This window comes from Apium graveolens, chromosome 10, assembly GCF_009905375.1.
Source record: "Apium graveolens cultivar Ventura chromosome 10, ASM990537v1, whole genome shotgun sequence".
NCBI lineage: Eukaryota > Viridiplantae > Streptophyta > Magnoliopsida > Apiales > Apiaceae > Apium > Apium graveolens.
Window position 1 is genome coordinate 228,367,980 of NC_133656.1, and position 26,280 is coordinate 228,394,259.

The 26,280-nt window shown below is 33.6% G+C and overlaps 1 protein-coding gene across 1 annotated transcript; it reads left to right on the forward strand.

Annotated features, from left to right (window-relative positions):
• The first annotated feature begins 24,086 nt into the window (after positions 1 to 24,086).
• On the forward strand, positions 24,087 to 25,982 carry LOC141693252 (UNC93-like protein 1). The gene is made up of 2 exons (XM_074498277.1): positions 24,087 to 25,390; positions 25,480 to 25,982. Exons 1-2 carry the CDS (start codon positions 24,219 to 24,221, stop codon positions 25,745 to 25,747), a joined length of 1,440 nt encoding a protein of 479 aa, XP_074354378.1. The 5' UTR covers positions 24,087 to 24,218; the 3' UTR covers positions 25,748 to 25,982.
• Positions 25,983 to 26,280: the final 298 nt, after the last annotated feature.

A 26,280-nucleotide genomic window follows, 5' to 3' on the forward strand; every position in this document is an offset into this window, starting at 1 on the left:
ATTTATTTATTCAAAAATAAGTCAAAATTATTTTATTAATTAATTTTAATTAATTTTTAATTATTTTAATTAATTGATTAATTTATAATTAATTGATTAATTGATTTAATTAATTATTAATTAATTTTAATTAATTTAATAATTAGATTTAATTGTTTAAAATTGATTTAAAAATTCCAAAAAATTGTTTCGAGCTTTAAAATATTATTTAAAATTATTTTCAAGGCTCGATAATTATTATAAAATTATTTTAAAGTCAGATTCGGGTGTTAGTAATAATAATCATTTTCCTTCTTGAAGCATCCAAAGAATTCGTCCAAACAACATAATGAAGTTACATCCTAAAACCTTGTTTACCTATTAGGGCGCGCCCTACCCCTTGTATAGGTCGGAACGCTCCTTATCACATAAGGCGCACCCTAATGTTTAGGGCGACTTGAGTTGCCAATTTATGATGGCGCGCTATTTTCTTTTTGGAAAAGAGGGCAAGACATAATTTTGATTGGATCTTGGTATCTTTACCCTAATTTCATTCAATTGACCAGACTTTGACCCATATTATTATTGTATCAAATTTTGAGCATAACAGATTTGATGGCGGGAGGTTTTTTTTTTTTATAAAACATTGACTTAGGAATTAATTTGGCTAATAGTCCAAGAGCATTAATTTGTATTAATTTATAACGGTGCCATCTATAACAACCTGTCACAACAAGTTGGAATCAAGTGGCTTCTCCGACTAGCCGAGTCGTCATTCATCGCCGCCACTGACATCGACACAAAGTTACCTTGCTACCTAGCCCACTGCTATTCCTTAGCCTTCTAGCTACCTTGCTATACTTTGAAATCAAGCTTTCCACAACCCGGCACAAAGTTGATATGAATACACGAGTACAAGAATAAACTAATTGATTACAACTCAAACTAGGTTTCTTATTTTTCTGGATATGAATATCTCGGGTATGAAACAAGAAAATGATTTCAGATGATGAAAGATTCTCGTGAAAGTGTTAGCTACAAATCTGAAATGAAGAGTTGTATTTATAAGCAAAGTTCTAACAGATTTATTTTCAAACACAAGATAAGGTTGGAAGATAAGTTTGTTTGAAAATATTCGAATGAAACTTTTAAACTGATCTGTTAGTACGTTGAAAAAGATAAATCAAGTAAAGATAAGGCTTGAGAGATTTAAACTTGATTTATAAGATAAGGTGGTGTTTGAGATAAGGTTTATCCAGATAAACAAGATATACATAAAACCCTAACAAACCTAATCCTGAGAAATAGTCTCCTGGAAAATCTGAATCAACTGCATTCTGCAATATCTGAACTCTATTATTCTGTTGCGTTGAATTCTGGAAATCATCATAAATCTTTGTATCGTTGAATTCTGGAAATCATCATAAATCTTTGTATTCCAACATTCTCCCCCTTTTATGATGATGACAAAGAGAACATAAATGCTTCCCCTATCAAAAACACTAAAGGCCTGTAAAACAAAGTTAGATACAACAGAATATATTGCAGTTTATAATATGTGCAATTATTATGAGAATGAGACAACTAAAGAATGAATGAGACACTAGATCAATATGCATAAAAGAGACAGTCTCAGAGACAGTCTCAAACATTAAACACTTAAAACAGAAGACAACCCATCCATAAACCAGGATGTCCAGTTGCAATTGTTATCTAATCACATAAACGAATCCAGAATATCAGTTAAACACATAAAATCATCCATCAAAAAATTAAGTTCAAACACCAACACATAGTCTTAAAAACGAAACACCCATCAAAGAAACATAGTCTGAAAAACCAAAATGAAACAAACGTCTTAAAAACATCATAATTTCTCCCCCTTCATCATAAAAGGGTCCTTAATCGGAATCGTCATCAACATGAACTAGAGCTTTGCCCTTGCCTGAACCAGAAGCCTTGTTCTGGGATGAAGGAAATACTGGAGCTGAGCCATACTCTGAAAATAACTTGTCAAAAGCTTCCTGAGCTGGTGCCTTTCCGTCCCTTTCACGAAGCCAGTCAAATATCTTTGCCTTGTATTCTTCTCTGGTCATGCCAAAAATTGAAGGTGGAGAAATGGCAGGAATGGCAGAGGAGCAGTGATCTCTTCTAGAGTACAATCTCTAATCCAGTCTCGTTTCTTGTGCCAATACATCTTGCTCTTGTCTTGCATGGCTGACAACTGCTGAGATAAAAACTTAGTCTCGGACCCAAGCTTAAAAAACAACTTAACAAATTCCTTTTCCCATGCCTTAGCAGAGGAAACCATCCCTTCCTGTAGAGTCCCAAACTCAAAGTCTATGGTCTTAGACAACTTGACATCAGAAGTATGCAATACAGAGAGTTTGGCATTGATATCATCCAAAGACGAACAAACATACTTTCTAAACAACTCAAAAGAAGCATTTAAAATACTAACTTCAGAAGTTAGTGATCCGAGAGTTTTGACAAAAGCAAAATGCTGATTAATTGAAGCTAAAGCAGCAGAATTCTCTTCTAACTTAGCAAACAATGAATTTAGAACAGTATTGGTGTTTTGATCATTTGGGTCTGACGCATAATGGGGGGATTTTGGCAAACCACCAACAGAACGGTGGGCATCATCAAAGAACAAATCATTTGATTCAGAAACTACGAGACCATTCGCAGTTAAAACAGACAAGTCAAAAACAACATTCAATCTTTCTGATTTAGCAGACTCAAAAGGAACATGAAAATACTGAAAAATCTTTGTTAACAAAGCAGGGTATGGAAGATGCATGGATTCATGTTTAGCACAATGATTCATGTTGGAAATAATCAATGAAGCCAAATTACAAGGGGTTTTCTTAACAAACACAGACAGAAGAATAGAATCCTGAAATGTGACTCTATCACGACCAGATTTACGAGGCAAAACATTCGAGTGAAACAATTTAAACAATAATAAGCACATAGGAGTTAAATCAGTTACCAATGGTTTGACAGACACAGAAACAAAGTTGTCACCGAGAATAGCTTTGAGTTGTTCCTCATATTGCAATCCAGGAATCTCGTCAAAGGCCTGATGAGTGGTAAACGGGCAGGGGCCTTGATCAGATACGCCTGTGAGCCTGGCCAGCAAATCCGCCTTAAAGCAAACTGGACTTCCTTTCACCGAAGAGAACACAATATTGTCGGCCAAAATCGAAAAATTCGCATAGAACTCCTTCACCAAATCTGGATAGATCACATCTGACGACGACAATAACCCAGCACACCCAACAGCTTCAAACAATGATGATACGCCAATCCTGGAGAGAAGATCAGTATCACACAACCTTTCTTTCAAAATGGACTTGTTCCACGCCTTAGTAGTGCTTTCCTTTGCATGACGTTCGGAAGAATTAGGAGATGCTTCACTAGATGCTTCGGAAACAACTGCGGCCATACGACGACGCTTCGAACCAGACGGACCAGGGGTCAGGGTTTGGTTAGCGGTGGATCTTGAACGGCGAGCCATGGAAGAAAGACGATTTTAGGGTTAAGAGAGAAAGGATAGAATTTTGAGAGAATGAGAGAGTAGAATGAGAAAAAGAAAATGAAAAGATTAAGAAAGAGAGTTTAAAAAGAAGTAGAAACTGAAGAGTTAGAGATGGAAGAGGAGATGAAGAGGTGTAAAAATAGAAGTGGTGTATTGAATGAATGATACATGCACGAGTTTCAAGGATATGAAAAGTCTAATCAAAAGATTTACAAAATCTAATGCTATTTACACGCATAATCACACGGACAAATAAAATAATAATAAAAAAAAATTCTTAAACAGGAACCTAATTACTCAAATAATAAATATACAACATATATTTAAGTATTATGACATAATTCATATTTAAACACATAAATTACATAAAATCACGTAATAAATTACAGAGAACACATACCTAATTCATGGCGCATTTTACAAAATCTATCTTCAGCTAAAGGCTTAGTGAAGATATCTGCACGCTGTTTCTCAGTAGAAATGTAAATAAGCTCAATATTACCTTTAGAAACATTATCTCGTAAAAAATGGTGACGAACATCAATATGCTTAGTACGAGAATGCATAACAGGATTTTTAGAGATATTAATTGCAGAGGTATTATCACAATAAATAGGAATATTTGAGTAAGAAATACCAAAATCCTGCAATGTTTGTTGCATCCACAAAATTTGAGCACAGTAACTTCCAGCTGCAATGTACTCTCCTTCAGCGGTAGAAAGAGCTACTGAAGTTTGCTTTTTACTATGCCATGCAACTAAACAATCTCCTAAAAATTCACAAGCACCACTTGTGCTTTTTCTATCAACCTGTGACCCTGCATAGTTAGCATCTGAAAAACCGATTAAGTCAAAGGAAGAGGAGCTTGGATAAAATAATCCCAAGTCACTCGTACCTTTCAAATATTTAAAAATACGTTTAACGGCATTCAAATGAGATTCTTTAGGTTGAGATTGAAAACGAGCACACAAGCATACACTATACATAATATCAGGTCGTGAGGCAGTTAAATATAATAATGAACCAATCATACCTCGAAATTTAGTGACATCTACAGGTGTACCTTGTTCATCCTTAGTAAGCTTAACTGAAGTACTCATCGGAGTTGATTTAGGTGTGACATGATCAAGTGCAAACCTTTTGAGTAAATCCTTTATGTACTTGCCTTGGTGAATAAATATTCCTGCATTAGACTGATTAATTTGCAAACCTAGAAAGTACTGCAATTCACCCATCAAACTCATATTGAATTCCTTATGCATGCAATCAGAAAACCATTTACACAAAGATTTATTAGAAGATCCAAATACTATATCATCAACATAAACTTGAACTAAAAGAAAGTTATCACGTTTATGAAAAATAAAGAGAGTTGGATCGAGTGTACCACGAATGAAACCATTGTTCACAAGAAATTGACTGAGACGTTCATACCAACAGCGAGGGGACTGTCTCAATCCATAGACAGATTTCTTGAGCTTGTAAACATAGTTAGGGTACTTCTCGTGAATGAAACCTGGAGGCTGCTTCACGTAGACTTCTTCCTTGAGATAGCCATTTAGAAATGCGCTTTTGACGTCCATCTGATAGAGCTTGAACTTCTTGTGAGTTGCAAAGGCCATTAAGATTCGAATAGCTTCTAAACGAGCTACTGGAGCATATGTCTCGTCGTAATCGATTCCTTCCTGCTGGTTGTATCCCTGAGCAGCCAAACGAGCTTTATTTCGAATGATATTTCCATCTTCATCTTTCTTATTCTTGAAAACCCAACGAGTACCAATGATCTTGGCATCCTGAGGAGGTGGGACGAGTTCCCAAACATCACAACGCTCGAACTGGTTCAATTCCTCCTGCATTGCAATAGACCAGTATTCGTCTGCAACTGCTTCTTGAGCATTCTTTGGTTCGAATTCAGCAACAAAAGCACAGAATGCACATAGATTATGAAGTCTGCTTCGAGTAGAAATCCCTTGATCTAAATCAGTGAGAAGATTATCTGGTGGAAGATTCTTCACAGTCCTAGAAGACTTAGGAAGTTGAATATTACTCATTTCTTCCTCATTAGAATTATCTGCCTGGAAATGAATAGGAGTTGTCTCATTCAAAAGAGACTGCCTCATTTCCGCTTGTGAAGATTTATCCAGAGGAGTAACAAAATTCACATTTGAAACACTATTGGGAGTCTTTGGAGAGCCGGAAGATTCATCTGAAGCTTGAGTAGATCCTGCAGAATTATCAGAAGACTGAGATGGACCTGGAGAGTCTTGACCGTTTGATTTGTCAGAATGAGACTGACTCTTTTCAGAATAAGACTGTCTCATTTGGGAATGAGACGATAGATCCGCAGTGTCTTCATCAATTTGAGATATATTCTGTTAGATATATTTGATAATGTCATGGCTAATATGTTTTATGTTTAGATTTCAGATCTTATTTGAACAGAACAAATCAGTACTTAACTGATCAGTACTTATACTGGAAGTCAGAACTTAAGGGATATCAGTACTTATGTTATCAGGAGATAGATATCAGAACTTAAGTGCTGAAGGACGATCAGATAAGGACAGTAGCTGATTAAAGTTAAGAAGATCAAGATAAACATAAGAAGAGATATGCATGAAGAAGGAATTCCGTGAAGAATGGAATACTTGGAATAGAAGATATCTGATTGATATATTTTAGGAAGCAGAATTATATTCCATATCAATTAGCGAATATCTTGTAACTGTGTAGTATATAAACACAGACATAGGGTTTACACTATAAGTGTTATCATTATCGAGAATATTATTTATTATAACCCTAGCAGCTCTCGTGATATTTTGTTCATCACTGAGAGATAACAGTTCCAGATTGTAACAGAGTTTATTGTTTAAATAAAGTTTGTTTTCTGTTACATAAGTTCTTGAAGTTTGATTTGATTGTAATAAACACTGTATTCACCCCCTCTACAGTGAAAGTGTGACCTAAAAAGTGGTATCAGAGCTATCTGTTAACACACATACAGTTAAAGATCCAAACACAATCATGTCTGACACAGAAACTCCAACTAAGCCTACCAAAACTGAGGAATCATCAAAGACATCAACTCAGAGTCGATATGAGACTATCAGAGTTCCCATATTGAGACCATCTAAATATCCCATATGGAAGGTAAGGATGACCATGTTTCTGGAAGCAACAGATCCAGAATACCTTGATAGAATCAAGGAAGGGCCTCACAAACCTACCAAGCTCGCTGTTGTAGTTGCAGGTGAAGCAGCAATGACCGTACCAAAGGAAAAGAATGATTACACTGCTGAAGATATAGCATCTATTGCTAAGGATGCCAAGGTACGTCACTTATTGCATAGTGCCATTGATAATGTAATGTCAAACAGGGTAATCAACTGCAAGACTGCTAAGGAGATATGGGATGCACTGGAGACAAGGTGTCAAGGAACTGAAACAGTTAAGAAGAACAGGAAGACAATACTCACTCAAGAGTATGAACACTTTGACTCTAGGACTAATGAGTCATTGACTGATGTATATGAATGATGAAATTTCTGTGGTGGTCTATGTTATTTTAGATCAACAGTCATTGTGTCACTTTTGCACAAATTCTGAGGACAAGTTCTAGTTACACGTTCTGATGATTAAGTTCTGACGTTCATAACTAAGAACTTGTATGAGTATTTACTAAGATAGATATTCCTTGTTCGAGTTAAGACATTATGTTCTGATGACTGTTAAGTTCTGGTATAGGTCTAAGTTCTGACTTTTCAGTCTAACCCTTTACTTGACTTATCTGTGAGTAAAATTTGGTAACAGTCTCAGATTAATTTCGAAATGTTGAAGTGGAAGATTAATAGTCTATGGTTAAAACATAATGGCACTCGTCCTTGAACAGTTCACTCTTGTTACATGTGCACATTCCTTTTCCAATGACTGTTATTCTTTTTCAAGGTCTAGGGAGACGAGGTAGAATTAATTCTACCTGTCTGCATTCAATATCTTTGTGTCTCTTGGCATTTTCTTGCCTATATATGCAACCACTTCACATCAGTCTTTCCATCACATTCTTCTCACACACTTATCCTCCTTCTTCTGTCAAAAACACAATGGTTCGATACAACATGTTTTTGAACACACAAACCTTCACAATGGAGCTCAGTTGTGCTGAGTGGCAGCAGGAGTGGCATATAACAGCCATTCCTGAGGAGATCTGGGACTCTGTCCCACAGGAGGTGCTGGCTCACCTTCTATTCTTCGAGATGGATTACCATCGCCATCTGGAGCGCCTGGAGGAGGAAAGGCGGGAAGCTATCCGTCAGCAAGAGCGAATCATTCGACTCGCTATCTTGTTTGTCGAAGATAGGAAGAGGAGGATGACTTAATCTCGTCTTCTTCCTGTTCTTCCTCATCCTCAGCTTTGTCAGGCTTCTTAGCTAGGACTAAAGCTGTTGACGTTAGGATTAGAAGCTTAGGGAAAATCTTGTATTGATGTAATTTCTATTTCATATATGTATTGACTTGATATATTAATGAAAACTGTTTTTACTTCAAGATTTTGTCTCTGAGTTATTTTATCTGTGTTGTTAAATCCTGCTTGATATTCTGATGACCATTTAAATTTTGTCTTCATTTAAGTTCTGATTCTTTGTCAGCACTTATTCATCGAAATTATCTCGGTCATTTTTAACATGATTCATTTTCAGAATATTAATGTTGCAGTGAAAAACAATTCAATCAGTGCTAACGGTTTCAATTTTGAATTAAACCTGTGTCTCTTGATAACTGAAATCAGATTCTGAGGATCAGATTCCCTCTTCAGAACCTATGATAGATGAAGCTGAGAAGGCAACTTCTCAGAAGGATTCTGCAATTGGGGGTTCTAGGCTTCTCAAGAGGCTTAGACGTATGACGGTTCCTGCAACTCCCAAGGAATCCAAATCAACAAGGAAGTACAAGAAACAGAGGGCACAGAGGCCAGTTTCAGATGATGAGGAGGAAGCAGCTAAGGAAGGGGATCAGGAATCTCTGATCTCACAAGACAAGGAATTTGCTCCAGTCACTTCTTCTCCATCAACTCCATCTCAGGAACCTGTATCTGACAAGGCTAATTCACCTTCTATATCTCTTGTTGATCCAGGCACAAGTGCTGAAATTGATATTCAGAACTTGGTTGTGCCTAAAATACTTTTCTTAGAAGCTCCAACAGCAAATAATCCTTCCACAACACCTGTTACTGATGCTGTTCAAACTCCTGAGTTATCACTAACACCTTCTCTGCATCAAGATGATGATCAGATTTTAGGTGAGCATCAGGATATGGCTGTTGATCAGAACTTAGTATCAGATCAGCAATTAGAGGATGTTGAAGCCTCCATTGCTACTCATACAGTTGTCTTATCAGAAGATACTGATTCTTTAAGTTCTGATGCTGCAAATGTTGGAGATACTGGTGAAGCTGCTACAACTGTAGATGCTGATGAAGCAGGTCCTTCAGGACATACTCCTCCACTGACTCTTCCTAAGTCTGAACTGCTAAAGGAGTTTGTTATCAGGGATGCACCAGTACCTTGGAGTGAAACTCCTGCAGGTCAGGAGTGGACTAAGAAATGGAACTCAGTTTCATGTGTTCCAAATGCTTTACATCTTGCTGAGCACTTGACTAAAGCTGATGAAATGTTACATTCTGATGATTTTAAAATCCAGCTTAGAGTCACTGCATTGAGTACTAAACATCTACAAGGTCTTCATTCCAACACTCATGCAGAGCTACACAAGATTCAGGAGAACTTTATTAAACAGGAACAAGTTTGGAAACTTGATAAGAAAAAGTTCTTCCAACCTACCATTGACAGGGTTGCTTATATTGAGAAAACTCAAGAGAAGCAACAAGCTCAGATTGATCAAATTCTGACAAATCAAGCTTCTCAGCAATCGCAACTTACTGAAATCCAGACCTCAGTGGAACTACTTATCTCTCTTTTATTACCTGCTGATGCCAAAAAGGGGGAGAAGGTAATTAAGTCCAAATGCAAAACCAACAAGTCACTGCAAGGAAAGGATGATGGAAAAGATGACCAAGGAAACTCTGGAATGGGTGGTGGTCATAGTCAAGGTAGAAGGTTTACATCAAGACAAGCTAGTCACAGAACAAGTTCTGATACTGGGAAAAGAATAAGTTCTGCTGCTGGTAAAAGGATAAGTTCTGATGAACTTCTAGATCTTGATGAGGAAATGTCAAGACAGTTATTTCTTCAAGAAAATCCAGGGATGGACTTGGAAAGTTTAAAGGAAGAAGAAGCCAGACTTAAATCAGAGAAAGTCACATCTAAATCTGAAGCTTCTGGTAAAAAGTTACTTCCAAAACCTAAAGGCATTGTGATCAAAGAAAGGATACATACTGAAGAAACTTTGGCTAGATCACAACCACAGATAGATCCAAGATCCAAGGGTAAAGAAAAGGTTGGTGAACCTATCAAGCCTTATGTACCTCCTGATGAAGAAGAAATTACTGATGGAAAAGATAATCTTGCTCTGACTTCAAGAAAAGTTCTTAAAACAACCTCTGACATGGCTCAAGTTGTTCAGAGTCAAGAAATTGTAAGTTCTGATATTCAGAAGAAGCAAGTAACCTCTGACAGTGCTCAAGTTAACTTGATATCAGAAAATAAATCTAAAACACTCCTACCAGGATTCACTAAAGCAAAACAGACTCAATCTTTGAAGACTACTTCAAGTGGTTTTGAAGCAAGAGTAGTTACTGGAAAGGAAGCTAGAGATAAAACTGGATTGGGAAGTGCTGATGAAAGAAGAGTACACAACACTACCGATGATCCAACTTCCTTGAGTGAACCAGGTATTGGAGCAACTCCTGAGAGATTGAATCAACTAGAATCTGTACAGATGGTTTACCATACCTTCTTGAAAGAATACATCATGTTGTATTTCATGACAGATGGTAGGGTTTATCATATAAGACAAAATGCCATTCCATTGAAGTATTTTGAAGAATTGGAGCATGTATTATTCTTACTTCAAGTGGATGACAGAATAACAGAGACTGCTGCAAACTACTTAAAGGAACAGATTCAGAGACAGAAAAGACTTTATTCTGTTAAGTCTGACAGCAGATATGTTCCAAAGTACAGAAATCACAACGGTGATATTGTTGATATGAAGCCTAATACTGCACAGATCAGAACATATCTTGGTATTAAGGGGCTTGAATTCAATCTAGAGTCTAATAAAGCTTATGTCATAAGACTAGATCGGGAGTTGAGAAAAGCAAAGATTAATGATCTCAGAGCTGCAATATTTCAAACTGGTGAAGATACTGCAGAGCTTAAAGATGTCAAACGGAGAATGATTGATGAACTCAGATATGCTGAGAAATGTTTGTTGAAGAATTATCTCAGAACAACTCCTGACATCAGAGAGATCAGAAAATGATGAAGCCAAGTCGAAGATCTACAACTGCTTAAATTCTGATATTTATACAGATTGAAGTTGTTATCAGAAGTTGAATTGGTAAAAACTTTAAGGACTGTAAGTTGTAGTTATCTTGTCTATTTCTCATGCATTTGTACTTAATGTTTTTGACATCATCAAATATCTGTTAAACTTGTATATTTTGTTAATTTACAAGTTGGGGGAGATTGTTAGATATATTTGATAATGTCATGGCTAATATGTTTTATGTTTAGATTTCAGATCTTATTTGAACAGAACAAATCAGTACTTAACTGATCAGTACTTATACTGGAAGTCAGAACTTAAGGGATATCAGTACTTATGTTATCAGGAGATAGATATCAGAACTTAAGTGCTGAAGGACGATCAGATAAGGACAGTAGCTGATTAAAGTTAAGAAGATCAAGATAAACATAAGAAGAGATATGCATGAAGAAGGAATTCCGTGAAGAATGGAATACTTGGAATAGAAGATATCTGATTGATATATTTTAGGAAGCAGAATTATATTCCATATCAATTAGCGAATATCTTGTAACTGTGTAGTATATAAACACAGACATAGGGTTTACACTATAAGTGTTATCATTATCGAGAATATTATTTATTATAACCCTAGCAGCTCTCGTGATATTTTGTTCATCACTGAGAGATAACAGTTCCAGATTGTAACAGAGTTTATTGTTTAAATAAAGTTTGTTTTCTGTTACATAAGTTCTTGAAGTTTGATTTGATTGTAATAAACACTGTATTCACCCCCTCTACAGTGAAAGTGTGACCTAACATATTCCTTGAAGATTCATTGAATGTAATATTGATGGATTCTTCTACTTTGTTCTTGACAGAATTATAAACACGATAAGCTTTGCTTGTTGTAGAATATCCCAAGAAGATTCCTTCCGTAGATTTCGCATCGAACTTGCCTCGATTATTTTGAGTATCTAAAATAAAACACTTGGAACCAAATACTCGAAAATAACTAATGTTAGGAGTCCTTTTCTTAAGCAATTCATACGGAGTTTTAAGCAAAATAGGACGAATAAGTACTCTATTTAAAACATAACAGGAAGTGTGTACCGCTTCAGCCCAAAATTTTCTTGGAAGCTTACTCTCATGCAGTAGAGTTCTGGCAGTTTCCTGTAGAGTTCTGTTCTTACGTTCTACTACTCCGTTCTGCTAAGGAGTTCGAGGAGCTGAGAATTCATGAGTGATTCCTCTTGATTTACAGAAGGTTATGAAATCCTTCTCGAATTCACCTCCATGATCACTACGAATAGTCTTGAGCTTAAATGAATACTTAGTCTCAAGGTTAGTAATAAGATCCTTAAACTCAACAAAAGCTTCATCCTTAGTTCGTAAAAATAATACCCAAGTGAAACGAGAATAATCATCAACTATAACAAAAGCATAATTCTTACCTCCTAAGCTTACATACCTTTCTGGACCAAAAAGATCTAGATGAAGGAGCTGAAAAGGAACAGAAGTTGATACTTTATTCTTAGCAGTAAAGGAAGTTTTCACCTGTTTTCCAAGTTGGCAAGCTGAAAAAGGTTCTATTTTCTTGTACTTCAGCTTTGGTAAACCTCGAACTAACTCATGAGAAGATATCTTCCGAAGAAGATCCATATGAACATGACCAAGACGCCTATGCCACAGATCTTGTTGATCTTGAACGGTAGCTAGACAAATTTCTTCTTGCTGCTCATCAAAATCTAACACAAAAATATTTCCTTTCCTTTTGGCAACTAAAGCAAACTCGTTAGTATGAGTACCAATATAGCATACATCTTTATCGAACTTAACCTTATGACCAGCATCAGTAAGTTAACTTACACTAATGAGATTATATTTCAAACCATCAACTAAACGAACATTAGAAATGGCAAACCTGTCATTACCAATGGTGCATTTTCCAATAATTCTGACGGTGTTTGAATTTCCAAGAGTAACTAAGCCACCTTCCTTGGCAACTAGAGATAGAAACTTGGATTTATCACCAGTCATGTGACGTGAACATCCACTGTCGATGATCCATTTATTTCGCGGAACATGGACCTTCAAACAAACCTGCAAGAATTGCTTTATCCCTTAGGTACCCACTTAACCTTGGGTCCTGGTTGGTTAGTATCACAAATCTTATATAAATATCTATCTGATTTCTTAATCCACATCTGAACAATATTAACAGAAGTATTAGCAGATTTATATCTAGTAGACGATTTATAAGATGAGTTAAAGAAGTGGTCCTTGATACCACATAATTTAGATTCAGCTGTAGGGTGGCCAGCTTTGCCACAATCTCGACATTTCTCATAAGGCATCTTATATTTCATAGGAGCACGCTTATAACCGCCTTGAAATGCACGTTTCTTGATTGACTCACATCCTAAACCTCTTTTATCAAGAGAAGATTTTTGTTCACCAAGAAGAGCATTCAAAGTTCCTTCTCCATGAAAACATTTAGCTAAATCCTTTTCAAGCTGTTCGACTTTCTGCTTTAATTCAGGAACCAGGGGATCAGGAGCACTGTCTTCTTTAACGGTTTCTGGATCAACAGATATTGATTCTTTCTTCAAAGCTTCAAGGCATACATCCTTCATCTCAATCTCATTTTTGAGATATTGATTTTCTTCAGTAAGTTTTGAAACCCTTTCAAGCAATGATCTGTTCTCAGCAACTAGGGCTTCTTCCTTCATGGGATCATCCATTTCACTAAGAACTTCACTTAAAGCTTGCTTTAAATAAGCATTCTTTTCTTTCAACTTCTTAACCTGGACCTGCAAATTTAAAATAGACGAAGATATATTTGAATTATACTTAATATTCTGTACCTCATCATTATCACTGGAGTTGTCCTCTAGTCCAGCAAAGCAAAGTTGAGCAACTTCATCGTCTGAATCGATCTCCACATCAGATTCATCATCACTCCAGGTAATTAATGCCTTCTTTTTGTTCTTCAGCTTGTAGCAGTCCTTTTTGAAGTGCCCTTTCTTTCCACACTCAAAACAAGTATCCTTGCTTTGATTCACTTTAACCTCCTTGCTCAGATTAGATTTGAAGTCCTTCTTCGGAAACTGTGATTTCATAGGTCATTTGGAAGCATTCCGTTTGGCAAGAAATTTATGAAACTTCTTTGTTAGAAGAGCAATCTCTTCATCAGAATCATCAGGAGACTCATCTGCATCTGCATTAAGTGCAAGAGTTTTCTTACGAGGAGCTTCATCTTCTTCATCATATCTACGTAGCTGATTTTCGAATTCTTCCAATTCACTGAACAGTGTTAGAGTATCCATAGTTGAAAGCAGTGTTGAATCCTGTAGAATGGTAACCTTTGGAGCAAATTTCTTTGGCATTGCTCTGAGGATTTTCCTATTAATCTCAGATTGAGGAATGATCCTTTCCAGAAGTGAGATGGAGTTCATCAAAGTCAGAAACCTCCCTTGAGCATCTCGCACGCTTTCATCTCTTTCCAACCTGAAACCTTCATAGTCACTCATTAGCATACTTAATTTTACTTCACGTACCTTAGACGTGCCTTCGTGGCTGACTTTGATCGTATCCCAAATCTGCTTGGCAGTAGTACATGCTGAAACTTTTCTTAATTCTGTAGCTACCATGCCATTGAGAAGTGAGTTCATAGCTTTAGCATTGGAATTCATTGCGTTCACTTCTTCGGGAGAGAGATCCTTGAGAGATTTTGGCTTCCCTTCTTTCATAGGAATTGTGAAACCATTTTCTACAGCATCCCATTCAAATGCATCACGCTAGAGAAAGATTTTCATCCGAAACTTCCAGTCATTGTGGTTTTCAGCACCATGAAGCAGTGGTGGATAATTGTTTGAATACCTATCTGGTTGAGCCATGGATCGCTAGCAAAATAAACACTAAAAAGAGAATTAAATGCACCTGCTCTGATACCAATTGAAATTCAATGGCTCGATAGATAAAATAATATTCTAACTGTCAAGGCAAATGGGACAGTCTCTTATGCAAATGGGACAGTCCCTTTACAAATGAGACAGGGTATGGGACAGTCTCAATTACACTGCAGAAAATAAATAACAGAAATAAAATGCAGAATGCTGAAAACTGAAAGGTAAAAATACCAGAAGTTTTCACTTGGTTCGGCCCCTACACCTAGTCTATGGCCTACATCCAAGTCCCCATGCCAACTAGCATAGAAAATGTATTATATCAACTTTAATAAAAGAACTTACAGTCTTTTCCTTGATTACAAATATAGCACCTGAAAGAAACCCTTTCCCAAGCTACCTTGCTACCTAGCCCACTGCTATTCCTTAGCCTTCTAGCTACCTTGCTATACTTTGAAATCAAGCTTGCCACAACCCGGCACAAAGTTGATATGAATACACGAGTACAAGAATAAACTAATTGATTACAACTCAAACTAGGTTTCTTGTTTTTCTGGATATGAATATCTCGGGTATGAAACAAGAAAATGATTTCAGATGATGAAAGATTCTCGTGAAAGTGTTAGCTACAAATCTGAAATGAAGAGTTGTATTTATAAGCAAAGTTCTAACAGATTTATTTTCAAACACAAGATAAGGAAGATAAGTTTGTTTGAAAATATTTGAATGAAACTTTTAAACTGATCTGTTAGTACGTTGAAAAAGATAAATCAAGTAAAGATAAGGCTTGAGAGATTTAAACTTGATTTATAAGATAAGGTGGTGTTTGAGATAAGGTTTATCCAGATAAACAAGATATACATAAAACCCTAACAAACCTAATCCTGAGAAATAGTCTCCTGGAAAATCTGAATCAACTGCATTCTGCAATATCTGAACTCTATTATTCTGTTGCGTTGAATTATGGAAATCATCATAAATCTTTGTATCGTTGAATTCTGGAAATCATCATAAATCTTTGTATTCCAACAATAATATGTGCCTCTAACATTTTCTATGATTCTTATATTCCTTTATTTTTTACTTGTTCAAAGAATTTTGATATTTACGAGCAGACTAAACTATTTTTTAAGGGCACGACGCAGTTCATTTTTGCAGAATAGTTCTTATTTGTATGTTGATGGTTTGTTAAACAATCTTAAGGCAGGAAAGGTAAAAAATGATGTGTTTAAAAAATTTAATCAAGGTGGTGAGTTCACTCTTATCGTAATTCATTTATGAACCCCTTCACAAATATATGATACAATCTTTACCTCTCTATATTATTACTTGATTATTCAATATGAGTGCATGTTTGGTTTGAAACTAGTATGCTAGCTTTGCTAGTGAGTCTGATTTCAACTGTTTAATTGGTATGCTAGTTAGTCAAAATTCTCTTTCTAAATAATTGGTGTATGATTGTTCATGAGTATAACAATAGTAATTCTTAGTTTGTAGGTGTTTTTTTACTTTTAGTTTTTAGTTAATTTCTTAATTTGGTGCTTTTTAGAAGTATTGTTGTGTCGTTGAATGACGATGTATGTTGTCTAGTGACGATTTGTGTCATTTATGTATGACTTTTTTTGTGTCATCTTTGCATTGCTATTATTTTTCATTAAATGATTTATTATATTTTAGTCTAATATACAACTTATATATTCTAGTGAGGTATCTAACCAAAGGGATACCTTTGGTTAGATTTATATTTTATCTATCCTATAATATATATATGTATATATATATATATTTTAAATAATTCTTAATATCTTACGATGTGATTTAATTTATTTGTTTTGTTTTGCAGGTCGAATACTAAGGTGTTTTATTTTTAGACATTAAATTCTTATTGTCTAAGTGTTTGGAGGCAACATGTGTGCCTTACGGTTAGATGATAACCTTTTTTGAATGAAAGAACTCCCTTATTCCGGATTTTATCACGGGTAATTCATGACAAAAAAGTCATTCATAAGAAAAAAAAAAAATCAAATTGTGCTGGAGTATAGTACATATGTTATGCAAAATGATCGTTATGAGATAGGGAGAAATACATTGAAGTCGGATTTTAAAACAAAGTCATCGATTAACGGGAAAAATCAAACTGAGATCATGTGTTGGAGATTATAATTTAATTATGTGGGGTGCTCATAAGGGACCATTACATTAGATTGATCTAAGGGTTTATGTTAATTTCTAATTTTCATTTTAATGGTTGTTTATATTAATACTATAATAGAAACCAATTTTAGAATAAAAAATCGAAACCAATTTTTTTTAAAATTACTTCGAATATAACTCATATGCTATGCAAATCGATCATAAAGAAATGGAGAAAAATACAATGAAGTCGGATTTAAAGAAAAACTTATCGTTTTACGGGAAAAAATTAAATTAAAAATGAAGGGGAAAATACGAGATTGTGCGACCATTAAATTAGATTAAATTAGATTGATCTAATGGTTTATATTAGTTTCTAATTTCTATTTTCTATTTAATTTTTATTTAATCATTTATCTCTCTCTATATATATATTATATATTTCTCCAGTTCTTATTTTAAGAAAGTTTTCATTTGAGTAAAAACCTATATATAAATATTTATTTAATAAATAATATTTGCAATTTATATAATACTTAACAATTATTTTTTAATAATATTTTTGTAGTTCATAGATTAATAGACTATATCAAAAATAATAATAAACATAAGCATATAGTTACTGGGCATTTGGGCCCGAACTAATGCAGCAAACTAAGAAAAGGCTGCCGTTTGGTTAAAAAAGAAAAAGAGAAGGCTACGTTTAAAATTTCACCAAATCCTATTCTTAAACAACTGGGCCAAAAACTTAACTGAATAAGCCCAACAAAAATCCAATGGTAGGCTATTGTAACTTTTAAGTTTTATCCCCCTTTAAAGCAATCTTGTCTTTTTGGCTTTTGCTACATAACATTTTAATATTTGGGATTAAATGTTTTAAATGAACTTGTGAATATTATATAAATACTATATATTAGAAATGTGGTATTAAATATTTTTAATCTATTTTTTGCTAATAAATAAATAATTTTTCAAAATTTATCTTGAACTAGCTTTATTACCCGTGCAAAGCACGGGCTAGCTTTATATATAAAAAAATTGCTATTTTTTGTGTACTTTTACGATATCTGCGTGTTGTTTCGTACCATATTATGAGATTCTTGTTAGAAGGACTACCGTAACAACGAACATCCTTAAATTTATATTGTGTGACGAATGTAAAATTTAGAGTACACTCTTACCATTAAAAATAATGGTTTTCTATCAAGTCTCAATGATTTTTTTAACTGAAGATACCAAAAATATTATTCCCTCTGTCCCAACCATTTCTTTACACTTTCCTTTTTGGATGTCTCATCCAATTTTTTACATTTCAAAACATAACAAAAATAGTTAACGGGTCCCACAATTTTCTCCATTTTCCTCCTTTTTCACACCACTTTTACTCCAATATCTCTTTTTTATATATTAAAAATCAATGGGTCCCACCACTTTACCCACTTTTCTTTCTTTTTTTTCACTACTTTATACATATTTCTTAACCCCCGTGCCCAAACCAAACGTAAAGAATTGGTTGGGACGGAGGGAGTATAATGTTTAGGTGTCATGTTTATCAAAATATGGGGGCAAAATAGTAATTTTTTTTGCACAGTCGCACTCAAACTTCAAATAACTCGGCTCATAAGGTTCACGAGTCTTATCGAGCCGATATTATTTTTTAATAGAAATATATTTTTATCTAAATATTTAATATTTTATTAATATTTTATATATTTATTAGAATCGAATTCGAACATAACCTATCATATTTCGAGTTTTTGTCAATATTTGGTGAAATTGATTCAAGTTTTCGAGTCGAACTTGAGGCTACCTGACTATTTACGACTCGAGTTTCATGCTTGATTTAATATTCGGGTGAAACTGAGCTCGTGCTCGAGCCCGAACATTTTTAATCGAGTTCAAGTTTGAAAGTTTTCGACTCGGCTCGGCTTGATTATGCTCTTAGTTGTTGTAAAGTTGGTATCTCGAAGTGAGTTAATTACCCATGTCTCAATATTTAACAAACTATTATTAAATGGTAATATATTATCAATAACTTAATATGGTAACATAATATCAACTCGGTTGTACATGAGTATAAAATTAATATATTGTAGTGAGCGAATTACTCTTAGAATAATTTTATTATATATCAATATTAGATTATATAGGTTTAGCCATCCAATATAAAAAATAAATATATAACTCGGTACTTAATGTTATCAAAATATAATCAAATAAGCCTCTAGCTCAATCAATTGAAGTCACATATTTTGTTTGGATATAGGTGTCACAGGTTCAATTCTACAAGCCAATAATATTTTTCCATATTTATTCAAATAAGGGTGTCACAAGTTCAATTCTACAATCGATTGAACTTTTTACGACCTGAATTTCGAGTTTGAAATTTAAAGTTCGGTTGAACTTGAGTTCGTGCTCGAACCCGAAAATTTTAATCGAGTACGAAACTAACAGTTTTTGAATCGACTCGGATTGATTATACCCTTAATTGTTACACGAGTATAAAGTTAGTATCTCGATGTGAGTTAATTATCCGATTTTTGATAATTAATAAAATATTATTATATGGTAAGATATTATCAACAAGAAGTTATTTATTGAATGTATAAATTAAAAATATATATAATCTTGTTGGTGCACACGAGTGTAAAGTTATTATATTGTAATCAGCTAATTACCCAAGTCTTATAATAATTTTATTCTATATAATATTGAATTATATAGGTTTAGTCACCCAAAATAAAGAAAGAAGTATCTAACTCAATACTTGATTTTATCATAATTTAACATATCGATTATGTTTGTTACAAGTGTAAAATTAACATATCGAAGTGAGTTATTCAATCAAGTCTCAAATCATTATATTTTATATAAATATTAAAATAAATATTAAATTTAATATAAGGCAAGACAGCTCGTGTAAATAAACAAGTTCTAACTAAATACTTAATGTTATAAAAGTTTAGCCAAAAGTGTTTCTAACTCAAGTGGTTGATGTGTTTAATTTGCAAATAGTTGGCATAAGTTTGATTTCTATCAACAACTATTTTTTGCAGACTATCTCAAGTGGTTGATGTGTTTAATTTGCAAATAGTTGGTATAGGTTCGATTATGATATTTATTAAATTACATGGGCAAAACAGTAATTTCGAATATAATATTTCTCCAAAAACTTATGTTACAGTATTATAAAGATAATAGATTTCATCATTCATAAAATTTAGATCAAACATGACCAGATTCGAGTAATAATTTGAATCATTTATGATAATAATCTATTCATGAGTGATGGGGATCTGCACCCCAGTACATCATCGATTAGTCTTATGTCAATCGATCTTCAATTCACACCGAACCAGATTTATCTTCAACACGAATGATATGTATCTCTCTCTTATCCAATTTTTATCATCTTCTTCTTTCTATAATTATACACACATGATATATACACATACGAGATGCAAAAATATATACAGAGAGGTAGAGAAAGAAGTGTCGATTAGCGGCAGTGACACGGGGTATTTTTGGGCTGAAAAAGAGAAGGGGTGTAGTCTTTCAAGATTTTGTTCAAATTGTATTAAAAATTTACATCGGTTGTAAATCTCTAAAACAATCATGTATTAATCGTTCAATTCATGGGAATTGCAACTGAATTTGATGAAAAAAGTATTCATCAATTTAAAGTAATGAGTCCAAAACATAAGCACACCAACTCATTAAAGAGGTGATTATATAGGTCGTCATAATCATGCAAATAACAAGGATAATGATTATCTTCGGAGATCAAGATAAAGACATGGAATATTTTTTTGGGTTTCAAGAACAGAAGATGTGTCAACTGCTTCCAATCACCACTGCAATTATCAAAGTTACCATGTTCTCTAATTTCGTGTTTAACAGAAAAGTGCATTTGAATTCGGTAAGTCCTGTGCGAATAAAATTATGAGTTAAGATTTGTCTCAACCTATATTTACTTATGCTATCAAACTATCGTATATTTGTAATTGCTACCCTTTTAATATTTTTTTAAATATGCACACACATAAGCCGAAGTTTATTTTGGGAAACTGCCTCTTTATTCTTTAAATAAAGGGAATGATCGTACATCTTACACTCGCCAGACCTGCTATAAACAGGATTTACGAGGTATGATTGATTTGGTTTGGTATCTTGAATTTTCATCAAAATAATAACTAGAAAGAAATTTGTGTCATTTAATTCCTGTGTAAAAATTTACATAAATAACAAATGTTTAATTCTATTAGAAAAAGGAAGTCAATTTTCAAAAGTTCATAACAATATTTAAAGAAAATAGTATCCATTACCAAGTGTTATAGTGTTCTAAAAATAAACAAATGCAAATTTTTTCTTTTAGTACGATAAAAAAAATGTAAGATTATTAGAAAAATCTATTAAATGTTCTTCTAATTTTTTTAATTAAACCCGCGCCTAAAAAGGATAAAATTAGTTCTAATAAAAACATGCGTGATTTAGAGCATCTCCAACCATCGTCACTGTTAGCTAAAAAGTCTAGGTGACACAGTTATATACATATTAGCTAAAAGAGTTATATACATATTAGCTAAAAGATATACTACTCCAATCATGTTACCTGTTAGCAAAAAATTTAGATATCCTATATCTCATCTTCTATATCTGTTGATCCTGTAGTCATTAGCTAAAACATCCACGTCAGCTTTCTGTCAACTTTTTACCTTATTTTAATCTAACTTTGCACATCAATACACACATATATTCATATTATATTTATATTATATATATATATATGTTAAATTTTTTATTTCATATTTAATATTTTAACTTTATGTTATATTAAGTGTTAAAATATGATATTTTGATTGACCAATTTTATTAATTATTTTAATAAATATTACACAATTATAAAAATATTAATAAATCTAATCTAATCTAATATAATAAAATGTAATATAAATTTAAATATAAAATTTTATTATACATATAAGTATATATTTTTTAACACATATAAGTGTCTTTTATAATTATATAAATATATATTCAATATTTTTTCATTAAATAAATTTTTTATTTTTACTTGTATTTAATTAAATATTTAAATTTATTTTAACATGTGAAATTTTCATATATATAAAATAATTTGAAAATACATATAACATAATATTGTTGAATTTAGCTAATGAATATAGCTAATACCACTAAAGCAAACAAACTTAATCCAACAAAATTTTAGATGATGATGATTTAGCTAACCATTTTAGCTAGTATGATTGGAGATGATGAGTTTTAATTGAAATAACTCTGCATTGACATTAATGATACTAATTAAATCACGACACCTCATTTGTCATATCATTGTAAACTTTTTTTATGATAAATTTTGTGCAATACCCAATAAACAAACTAGTAATTAAGTTGCGAAAACTTTGATTTAATTTCAAGGCAATGATTTCCTTGAACGAAAGTCAACAACAATATATTAAAATTATTATTTATAATATATAATGATTAAGATAACCGTGTTGCATTTTAAAATTATTAAACAATGGATATAAGGTCGAATCACAATAACAATATATTAAAATTATATTTTATAATATATAATGATAAAAATAACCGTATAGATTATATATTAGTAACATAATAAACCGAAATTCAGATAAACAGGGTGAATCCGTTTTGTCCCGGATATTTATTTATTAATATACATACCATAATAAAAAAAATAATGCACTTGAAAATTCACTAGCTTCATTGATGCAGACAATTAGGGGTGTACACGGATCGGGTTGGGCGGGTTGGGAGAATTTAGCAACCCAACCCAATTAATTCGAATTTTCAAAATTTCAACCCAACCCAAATCGTTTAAATTTGTAACCCAAACCAATTTGTATACTTCGGTTTGGTTCGGTTTGGATCGGTTTGATCGGTTTATTAAATATACAAAATTAATATAAAAAATTATAATAAAACATAATGTTTTAAAGTTTAAAACACTTGAAAATAGTTCAAAACAATATTACAATCCTCCATATTGAATAGTCTTAAACATCTAATTTTCGACATCAAAAGTACTAATAATATTGCTTACGCTTTATATATTGGAATGAATCATAAAAGCAAAAAATATAGCACTAATCAAACATACGAAATGAACTACGAACACGGAGATTATAAGTTACATTTAGAGTTAGAGATATATGAATCTATGTAAATGGCCTAAACACAATTTTGGATTAATTTATTAGCATGTACATATATATTTTAATCGGGCTGGGTTGGATTGGTTTAAAATTATCGAAAACCATATCCAACCCAATTAAATCGGGTTGACATTTTTTCAACCCAACTATATATCGGGTTGAAAAAAATCGGTTTGGTTCGGCCGAAATAGGATCGGTTCGGTTTGGATTGGTCGGGTTGGTCAAACCGTGTACACCCCTACGGACAATAAATTGAAAACAAAGGTTTCTTTATACTCCGCAGGACTAGAAGTAAAATATTAATGGTAGCTGTCTCCCTGTAACGTTGACAAGTGACAACAAAATATATAAATATAAGCTTACACATATCAGATGACCTTATAGTGTACGTTGTTCCACCCCTCCAGTTGTTTATCTTTTTTTAGCTAATAGTTTTATCTATGCAATCATCTTGAGACGAATGTTGAAATTAACTAGCAGTAGCAAGATTATAAATTTCGGAAATTGACAAGATACTGATTTATAATTTTTTGGGTAATTTTTAAAAAAATTAATGATAATTTATTAAAAATTGATCAAATTAAACAAATATTTATCAATAATTTTTAATTAATCGACCGACTTTTATAAGCAGTAATATCTAATTATCTCATTCCCTCATTATTTGATACCTGGTTATGCATGAGCATATATTTGAAAAACTAACAAATGACTGAAAGGGCAACAAGAATAGACAAGGTCGATGGTAACAAGATACAAACATGATGGATTGTAAATTTGTAATAACAAAAAAAACATCGTTTGAATGAGAGGTTACATCCATAAGATACCTCTTGTATCAACTTTGTCTTCATGTTTACATAAATTAGCATAATGTCACAAATTTAATAAAGTTGTCACCAATCCATGGCGTGACAGTCTATACTAAAACCTCTTTAAATACTTCCTCAGTTTTTCACCATCTCACAACATTATTAACTTAATCATCTTTAGCTAATCTTTGTTTTTTTCAAGTTAATCATCATCATGGGTGCTGATGAAGAAAAAGCAACAGATTTTAAGGTGTTACAAGAATCTCCACCACCTTCTGCCTATTTTAGGTACAACTCTCCTTTAGTTCAAGTTGGCCTTATTGGTTTGATCTGCTTTTGTTGTCCTGGAATGTTTAATGCACTTTCCGGCATGGGAGGCGGTGGTCAGGTGGATCACAAAGCTTTTAACAATGCTAATACTGCACTCTACACCACCTTTGCCATTTTCGGGGTTTTGGGTGGTGGAATCTACAATATTTTGGGTCCTAAACTCACTCTTTTCAGCGGCTGTTCAACTTACATTCTGTATGCAGGTTCTTTTCTTTACTACAACCATCACAAGCATCAAGCTTTTGCCATTGTGGCTGGAGCTCTGCTTGGTATTGGAGCTGGACTACTTTGGGCTGGCCAAGGAGCAATGATGACTTCTTATCCGACAGCAGGTCGAAAAGGAAGTTATATTGCTATGTTTTGGAGTATATTCAACATGGGTGGTGTCATTGGAGGCCTTATACCTTTTATTATGAATTATAATAGACTTGAAGCTAAGTCAGTTAATGATGGAACTTATATTGGTTTCATGGTTTTCATGACTATTGGAACAATTCTTACATTGTCGATTTTGCACCCGAGTAAAGTTATTCGAGAAGATGGAACTAGATGTACTGAGATGAAGTATTCCAGTGTGAAGGTAGAGTCCATTGCAATTTTGAAGTTGTTTCTGGATTGGAGGATGCTATTGTTGGTGCCAGCATCTTGGGCTAGTAACTTTTTTTATACTTACCAGTTTAATAATGTTAATGGAACTTTGTTCAACTTGAGAACTAGAGGTTTGAACAACGTGTTTTATTGGGGAGCTCAAATGATTGGATCTATAGCCATTGGTTATGTCATGGATTTTAGTTTTAAGAGTAGGAGGACAAGAGGTTTGGTTGGTGTTGCAATTGTTGGAGTTCTTGGGACCGCGATATGGGGTGGAGGCCTTGCCAATCAGCTTGGATACAAGCGCAAAGAAACTCTCGTGTTACTTGATTTTAAGGAATCTGGTTCTGATTTTGCAGGGCCATTTGTGTTGTATTTTAGCTATGGCTTGCTTGATGCTATGTTCCAGAGCATGGTTTATTGGGTTATTGGGGCTTTGGCTAATGATGCTGCTATTCTTAGCAGGTACATATTACACACAATGTTGATATTTCAAGGCTATTTGGTTTAACATCAAACATCTTATAACATGAAATTTTGAATTACTTGTGCAGGTACAATGGTTTCTACAAGGGTGTGCAGAGCGCAGGTGCAGCAGTGGCCTGGCAAATCGATGTACACAACGTGTCGTTTGTGTCTCAACTGGCTGTGAGTTGGGGGCTATGTACAATAAGTTACCCATTGTTGGTTGCTCTCATTATATTGGCTGTGAAAGATGAGAGTGTGGAAGACTTGGAAGGAACATCTAAGGAGGTTGCACTCCCAGCAGCTGTCCCAGAGTCCATGGAGGATAGTAATGTTGCTGTCAGCAAGTCAGACTAAAATTTTCTTTTCTTTGGTGTTTATTGATTCTTGTTAGAGTGCTAATCTACTCTGTTACCTTTTCTTTTGTTATTTGCAAACTTGTAATTTAATTCAGCAATAACTGTCATGACTCATGAGCATCATAAGCATCAAAATACTAGTCATGACTTTGGTTCATGTTTATATGAATTCTGATATAGGAAGAAACTTGTTACAAGAGCTTCAACAAGATCTTATTGTAATAACAGTACTGCTATATTCACACATTGATCAATGATCATGAAACTCATGACTGCTTCTTTAACACACCGTCCACCCGAATTTTTTTATTTGTAAAATAGCTGAGATTGCTATGAAAAAAGGACTAAACCCCAACTTAATCAGGTATACATAGATTGAGACAATGAATTTTAAAAAAATAAAGGATTTAATTGATTTTGCTTATTTTCTGATATTTAAAAATAAGCACTTAGTATGTGTTTTTTTAGAAAATAGTACTAAAGAAGATTTAATTTGCACCCCACAATCATGTAATCTCACAATTCTAAGGC

What these genes read in the sequence shown, in the direction of transcription:
- LOC141693252 (XM_074498277.1), top strand. Translation starts at nt 24,219, where the DNA reads ATGGGTGCTGATGAAGAAAAAGCAACAGATTTTAAGGTGTTACAAGAA. An exon ending in GATGCTGCTATTCTTAGCAG is followed by an intron (nt 25,391 to 25,479) that starts GTACATATTACA and finishes TTACTTGTGCAG; the next exon opens with GTACAATGGTTTCTACAAGG.